Raw genomic sequence first — 8,227 nt, 5'->3', positions numbered from 1 at the left:
CTGTTGTGATAGTGTGGTTGGAGAAAGTCCATAAAATCGAGGACTTGGAATACTCGAAAACAAGGCGGTTGTAAAAAAGTACGAATTTATGAGGATTTAATTTATTTGATAAGCATGTTGGGCCTAATTTGGAGCATGTAGTAGACTATGGTTAACTTTTAGATAGAAGGGCAAAATGATCATAAAATGGCCTGAAGGACCAAAATCACGAACATTTGAAAGTTATAGGACCAAAATTGCGAACCCCTTATAGATACATGACCAAAATCACAATAAACCCATATACACATTATAGGTACAAAATTCTTTCCAAACGCATAAGTAGCATGAATCTAGACATATGCCCCATTTATTTTTAAGTAAGAGAAAACCGGACGTAACACTATTTTACAATAAAGATCCGAACAGATTTTAAACTATGATCACTAATCAAACAAACCTAACCTAATTCTTGGCAACCCCTCCAAATAACCTTAAGCCCTAAACTAAAACTCAAAACACAACAACCACTCATAACCTCATACTAGTTCATCCTGCATTCACGGCCAGGGCCCTTAGGGAACCTCCACTTATCCTTGCAATAATCATACACCATGTGTTTCTTCTGCAGCCTCTTCATCCTCGCTCGGCTCCTCCTGTCCAGCTCCATTTTCAGCACACGTCTGGTCGAGAAATCAGCGTCAGTACAAGCAGAGGCTCTTGTTTCCGGAGACCAAATGCAGCCATCCATGGAGAAATTTCTGTACCAAGCATTGAATGGGGCTAAGGTCCAGTTGGTCTTGACCAGACCGTGCTGCGTGGCCCAGTCGTCAGCGTTCCACAGACTTGAGTGTACTCTCATGGCCTGGTCTTTGGGGTACGGCACCCCTATTCTTTCCAGGTTCTTGAACTCCCGTATTGGTATGTTGTCCACGTAGAAGCTGGAAACCAAGAGAAACAATGTTTATATTTTTGTTTGATTTGACTTTACTACTTTGACGAGTAGACGAAAAGTAACTTCAGGAATAGGTAAAGTTACTATTTTAGTTCCATAAAACAGGGAGTCAACACTTTTGGCCCCTATTTTGTGGAATTCTTAGGGAGTGTTTGTAAGTGCTTCAAAAAAGAGTTTTACAGCTTCTGGCGTCAAAAAAATACTTTTGAAGTGTTTGGAATATCTGCCTCTGCTTTTAAAATGGCTAAAAAAAAAAGTATTTTTTGGCAAAAAACTAGAAGCACCTTGGGAGATGCTTTGAGCTGCTTTGGCTTTTTTGTAAATAAATTCAACTTTATTTTTTACTACTTTATCCTTATTATAATAATTTTAATTCAACTTCACCGTTTTCAATTTATTTTTAAAATTGTATATTTAAAGTTGATGTATGAATTTTCAAATAATTTAAATTTCAACAATAATTAAATTTACACTTTCACATATTTCATGTTTTAAATACTTTATGTGCTATATCATCTAATTATATTATTTCTTTCACATAGTATTATTTGATTAATTAATAAATTAACTATTTTTTACAATCATGCAAGTTTAATTATTGTATATGAATGAACAATTATATTACTAAGTGGGAGCATTATTAAATTAAATATTTTTTTATAATATTTTTAAAAATATAAAAAAAAATTGTATAATTTTTTTCTTATACAATTAGGAGTAACATTTTTTTCTTATACAATTTCGAATTTGCAATTGAAAATTGTAATTAATATATATAAATATAAATATATATTTGTTCACTGGAACAAAAATATCATACTAAAAAAATTAACTGAAAATTAAAACTTAGCATATTAAAACGGTGTCGTAACAAGTATGTGTTAATTCTCTACAAAAATTTAACATTTTTTGGGATATTTAGACTAAGTATGCTAATATTATAAATTAAAAATTTCGATTACAAATTCAAAATCTGATAGGATCAAAAGTAGACTCTTTATAATTTTTTTGATCAAAATTGTATTTAGTCCAAATATAAAATTAATATGAGCATAAGAATATTAATATAATTTCATAAAATCAAGATGTTTTCTTGTTTTTTTCTTTCTTGCAAAAAGCTTAGGCCTCAAGGTTTATCTATGTAATTGATCTAGATAACTTATGGATTTAACTATATAGTAAATGGATTCTAGGAAAAAATTGAAATTAAAGCAACAAATACGTCGAAATCACCAAGATTTATATTTCAATCCTTGCAGTTAAAACATATTACAATTTCTGTCCTAAAATTCAGACGGATTGCGAGAATTTATATGTAAAATACGACTGCAAGACTATCAATGCAATTTTACGAAATCAAGAATATGTTCTGAAACAGGTTGAGACTTACAAGAAAATAGTTGATTAATTATTATGAAAAAATTTGATGTTGAAATAGCTAATTAGCAAGTAAGATTCTCATTGCTAAATTTTTTAATAAGAATTTCTCGTGTTAAACAATATAGACTATTAGGAACGAAAACTTTACTTGCTGAAGCTCGATGCTGATTTTTTTTCATAACTATTGGGTCATTTTCTTACAGTGCCTCACGGTTTGTGTATGTATTTAATCCGCAGCTTACGAATACTTACATGATGGTTTTGGGATTCCAGAGAATGGTATATGTGTGGAAATCTGCAGTGGGATCAAACCATAGGAAGAACTGCTGTTCTCTGTCACCCTTGCCCTGGCTGAACACGTTTGTGTGAAGGGTGTAAGGATTACCAGTGGAATTTCCCAGGAACTCAAAGTCTATCTCATCATGGTGGTCGCCTAGTGATGAAAACTGAGACATGATCATTACGTCAAAACATTAAGAATAATACTAGATTGACTGCTTCTCCATCTGACATATTAGTCCTAAGTATTTCTGTAATTGTTTAAATTCCTAGTCTGACTAGTCGGAGTATGTCATGAATCTTACATAATAAGTTGTGACAGTGCCTGCAGAGTCTCCAGGGATAAGCTTGATTTGCATGTCAATCTTTCCGAAGAGTAATTGTTTCCTGGACTGGAAGCCGGAGCCAGAATGTTTGTCGAGCGTAAGCTTGAGGAGCTCCCCGTCGTTGAGTATCTCAGTGTGGAATTCACCCCACGTGACGAGGACATGCTTGTAGAAAGTGGCGTTTTCGTTCTTGATAACGGTAGGTGGACTGATCAATTTTGTTTCATCGTCGACAGGACAAATGTCAGCCAATTACACTCACCAGATACTTCAACATAACAAAATTTCAGCTACATTCATCTATTTTAAGTCGGTGTTTCGTTTAAGCATGCATATATATTGTCCTAAGACAGACAACTGCAATATGTGATTGATTTAGTTTGATCTGTCCAAATCTGATCTGGACAAATATTTTTATGATGAATAACTTGTCTTATATAAATTCTATGTATATATTCTTTGAAGTACAATGTTATGACAAATACCTTACAAATGCACAAACAAAAAAGGTTAGTTAATTACCTGGGCTCCTGCGTTGTGATTTCATATTTGAGTTCTTGGTTACGTCGAGCCGTAGAGATTGTTTGGGTAACAAAGACGTCCAACTGCAATGTATTAAGACAAATTAAAACTTGAGTAACATGATTCGAGCACGTATGTAATAACATTAGATGTCACAGAAAATATTGTACCCTGAAGACAAAGATGGCTGAAAAGATGATGAAGGCCATGTAGGGGATGTAAGTCCCGGCACGAGGTTGGTGGGAACTCCTGGGTGGCATAACGATTGATTGATTCTGGGAACACAACAGAAGGAATTGTGCAGCATTGTCTTAATTTCAATGATCATCAACATGTTTCTAGTACGTATGTACCACTTATCACTACTCCTTTTCATGTTTCGTGTTTCTAATTATCAGTCCTTCCTTTTCTCAGTCACAAAGCGATGGTCGTCCATAAGTCTTGGATATTTGTGGTTGGATCTCTTGCTATTATTTCTCTAAGTATTCTTACCTATATTAGGTGTTACTAATATCTCTAATAGTGTATATATATTATATAAATTGGTGTTGTTATATGCTATTATTACGAGTACTTTATATAATAATAAGGATAATTTACGATGAGCTTTAGGTTTAAGGATTTGCGTGTTTTTTCCACACGGGTCAAATCGCACACCAACTTAATCCCACTTGGGAACCAGAACCAAAGTCGTTCGATGACTTTGTACTACAACGTTTAGGACAATAACACGTGGACCTGTATAAGTACGGATATTTTGTCCTATAAATACTCCCAACCATTTCGGGTAATGGTACGTCAATTATTACCTTTTTACACTAGCTTACAAGGTTTAATTCTGATCTCTCGATCTCTTGAACCAACTTAATCATGGAAGAACATTTTTTTTAGGGCTACCCAACAAGCGTACGATCTTTTTTCTTCTCAATTTTTCAAATACCCGATTAGGACTACTTGTTAAGCAACCTAGATTCTAATCAAAATCAACATAATTACATATATATACCCCGTTATTTTTGAAAAATTACAAATACATACCCCTCATATTTGATAAATTAAAATTATGTAATCTTCAACGTAGACCTAGAAATGTCCATGCACGTTGCCCTTGTTTTTTTTTTTTTAAATTTTGAAAAATTGTAAGAAAAAGCAAACTATGTCATTATTTCTTGTTGCCTTTCTAGTCCATCAAAAAGTTTTTGAAAATTTTAAGAAATAAATTAAATTATTTCACAATCCACGACATTTTGCCCAATTCATTACAAAGAATACATGAAAACTTAACAAAAATTAATGAACTAGACTAGTTGTTGAAGGGACGTTAAAACTCATGGGCACTGACAATTTCCCAAACAACGAGAAAATATTTATAATTATGTCAAATTTTAAAAAAAAATTCAATATATATGTATATATATATAGAGAGAGAGAGAGAGAGATTTGAATTTTTGTTTTTTTGGGTACTTAGTGTATGGGCATGAAGCTATATATCGTTATTTTTTCTTCAAAAAATCCAACCATCAACTATCATTTCAGTCCATTCACACTACAAATTTTGCCAATAGTAACTAAAACTATAATAGAAACAAATTAACTTCGACTGGAGTCTTTAGGCTGACAATATAAAGATCACCAGCTGCCTAAAACATTAACAGTCCTAAACATAGAATTAGATCGACATGCCGGACAAACAGATACATATATAGTTAAGACAATCCGACCTGCTTGTGTACAAAATTCCTGGAGCTTCTCACAGTTGGTTTATGGATTTCTTCCTCCATGATTTCTCGATTCGTATTTCTGCTTGAATTGGTGTTTACCGGAACCCGATCATGTGCTATCAAGAACTAGAATATGCAAGAATCACATGTATTATGTAGGGAATCAAAAAAATAAGTTGTAAAGTGTAAACAGATATCAGTAGCAATTTCTTACATTTCCCAGGTAAGTATTAATGTAAGTAGACCAATTTCATATGAGATCCAACTTCTTCATCGCCATGTTCTGATCGTTCTGTCTGCACTGGTGGCCTTCCGCCAACTAGTGTGAAAGATCTTTATATCTTTGCCACTTTGGGTCGGATTGGGGCCATTGATAGGGTGCTTCCCTCTTATTAGGAAAAAGAGAATCCAAATCCCATCCCTCATTTATACCTAGTCCCATAAGTTCAGGGAATTCCTCCTCCAGGCTACCCGGGTCTGGAACTGGAGCAGGAGCTTGAATTTGAGGTAAAAGACCCTGGAAAGTTGTCCATGGAAATTCATGATGAACTGGAGCAGGAGCTTGAATTTGAGGTAAAAGACCCTGGAAAGTTGTCCATGGAAATTCATGATGAACTGGAGCTGGAGCTGGAGCTTGAATTTGAGGTAGAGGACCTTCTTCTTGACCCTGGAAAGATGGCCCTGAAAATTCATAATGAACTGGAGCTGGAGCTTGAATTTGAGGTAGAGGACCTTCTTCTTGACCCTGGAAATATGGCCCTGGAAATTCATGATGAACTGGAGCTGGATTTGGATTTGAACTATCTACTTCTTGTTGTCTAGAAATCAGCCCTGGAATATTATTTCTCAAAGAATACTGAGGGAATTCTCTCTTAATTGGAGCTTGATTTTCAATGAGGATTCTCAATGTTGTGTCATGGCTGATTTCTTCCTCCGCTTGTTCATCTTCAATGTTGTCTGTTTCCATCCTCCTGCTGTTGCCTGGACTGGCGTGTTGTTCATCATCATTGCCGTTTGTTTTTGATTTCTTCACTACTAGGCGCTTCTTCACTACTAGGCGCTTCTTGGCCGGGCGTTGTGATGCTTCAATGGGGATTCTCAATGTTGTGTCATGGCTGATTTCTTCCTCCGCTTGTTCATCTTCAATGTTGTCTGTTTCCATACTCCTGCTGTTGCCTGAACTGGCCTGTTGTTCATTTTCATTGCCTTTTGTTTCTGATTTCTTCACTACTACGCGCTTCTTGACCAATCGACATAGAACCCAATCATCCAACTGTGCGCAGAAACAACATAAATTCCACCAAACGCAAATGTATACAAATTTGTAATATGTAATGAAAGGATACACAAAGTTCTTCAATTGGGAGTAAATATTGTCAGGTCCATAAACATGTTATCACGATCATGCATCATCATTATCATGAAATGCACGATTATAAGTTCATGTCCTAACTCAAATGTCTAATGATGAATATACAGGTTCCAGTTCACCTCAAATAAAGAAATAATTCTAACATCCCAATCCTCAAACAAAATTCATCAACAAAAGAAAAAACCATAGGAAAAGGCATATACATATATAGATAACATAAGAGAAACAAGTACCATACAAATAAATAGTCATATATATGTCTGCACTCACCCTCATACTATTCTCTGATGTTCGTACGGGGGGCGGGGGATTGCTGAGCTTATACTCATGCATCATCCAACAGGTCTTCTCACCCCCCGGAGGTTTCCCCATGTAGTAGAACAATGACTTTTTAGAACTGATATTTTCACTATTGCACATGATTTGTTTGTCAGCACCAGTGGCCTTCCAGTATCCACCTCCAGCATCCCTTCTTGGCCGACTCCCGTTTCTGTACTTTTTCTCCCTAGGAGTGAAGAAGTACCACTCGTTCTCCCCACTTGGAGTGAAATTTTCTGCAGGAGAGACAAAAAACATCAGACTTACATAATTTTTTAAGCCGAAATTAAAATTTGAATCTGATGTTTATTGAGAGATTTACTCCCATATTGAATTCATATTCAAAGAAGTTAAGATATCAATTTGAAACTATACTCTTCAGTTAATCATAAATTAATATCATAACGTGCAAAGTTTTTCCATGTACACAAAATCTTGCATATTCTTCCTCCATATAATTTTGAATGTGAATTTCAAAATCAAGATAAATAAATAAACTTTTCGAACTGAAAACAGATGAAACAAAAACAAGAAACCTACGTACGTACAAGCCCAGAAACTCATGCATGGAAGAAAATTACAGACGTAAACCCTAACAGTGACAGGTCAATCTCAAAACCAAAGGAATATCAAGACTGCAGAGATAATCGAAAAGTATCTTTACCAGCAAGAACCTCAGGATTGAAACCGTATAAATTAACCTCATGGATCCTGTTCCGCGGCAGCGGCTCGTTCCAGACTCTCTTCATCAAATACTGCGTAAGCTCCACATCACTGGGATGAAACCGGTACCCAACAGGGATGTTCTTGAAGTATTCTTCGTCGCTGATCACTTGGGCCTGATTAATATTCACATTCCCATTACTTTCCATGGAACTCCCCATTCTTGTTCCTTTCCGGAAGAGAGAGAATGTGTGTGAGAGAGAGAGATCTTGTTCTTTCCAGGATTCTTGGTACTCTATTCAATTCAAATTCCGGATCAATATATAGCTGTTATATGCTAAATAGAGAGATATAGATAACTTAAAATTCGGTTGGGAATAGTATAAACCTAGTCAAATAAGATTCGAGTAGTACAAGTCAAGCTAGTATCTAGGTTTTTACTATTTATGGTTGAGTCTATTTAGGAATCATGTATATCTATATCCTTTTCTCATAATTTTTATTATGATTATTTTTATGTCTAATTTGTTAATTTGGGCTATAAATTATACTCTTAATTTATTATATTTTGTATTTTAAATCTTTGGGCTAATTTTTGCAGTCTTTTCTTGAAAAATTTAGTGTGTATTTTAATATTATAATTTTGTTGTGAATCTCCCAAAGTTAAATGGTATAATTAATTAATAATCGAGTCAATTAATTATAGTTACAG

At 34.7% G+C, this 8,227-nt stretch overlaps 1 protein-coding gene across 1 annotated transcript; it reads right to left on the bottom strand.

Annotated features, from left to right (window-relative positions):
• Positions 1 to 333: 333 nt before the first annotated feature.
• On the bottom strand, positions 334 to 3,765 carry LOC105162852 (xyloglucan endotransglucosylase protein 7). The gene is made up of 5 exons (XM_011081006.3): positions 3,612 to 3,765; positions 3,442 to 3,524; positions 2,899 to 3,127; positions 2,567 to 2,760; positions 334 to 920 (listed from the first exon to the last, which is right to left on the bottom strand). The coding sequence occupies exons 1-5, from the start codon at positions 3,699 to 3,701 to the stop codon at positions 524 to 526; spliced, it is 993 nt and encodes a 330-aa protein (XP_011079308.1). The 5' UTR covers positions 3,702 to 3,765; the 3' UTR covers positions 334 to 523.
• Between the last annotated feature and the right edge of the window lie 4,462 nt (positions 3,766 to 8,227).

This window comes from Sesamum indicum, linkage group LG5 (assembly GCF_026168435.1).
Source record: "Sesamum indicum cultivar Baizhima isolate 11 linkage group LG5, ASM2616843v1, whole genome shotgun sequence".
Lineage (NCBI taxonomy): Eukaryota > Viridiplantae > Streptophyta > Magnoliopsida > Lamiales > Pedaliaceae > Sesamum > Sesamum indicum.
The sequence above is the reverse complement of the archived record's forward strand: the minus strand, read 5'-3'. Positions and strand labels throughout refer to the sequence as shown.

What these genes read in the sequence shown, in the direction of transcription:
- LOC105162852 (XM_011081006.3), bottom strand. Translation starts at nt 3,701, where the DNA reads ATGCCACCCAGGAGTTCCCACCAACCTCGTGCCGGGACTTACATCCCC. An exon ending in GCACTGTCACAACTTATTAT is followed by an intron (nt 2,761 to 2,898) that starts GTAAGATTCATG and finishes ATCATGTCTCAG; the next exon opens with TTTTCATCACTAGGCGACCA. An exon ending in TGGAATCCCAAAACCATCAT is followed by an intron (nt 921 to 2,566) that starts GTAAGTATTCGT and finishes CTTGGTTTCCAG; the next exon opens with CTTCTACGTGGACAACATAC.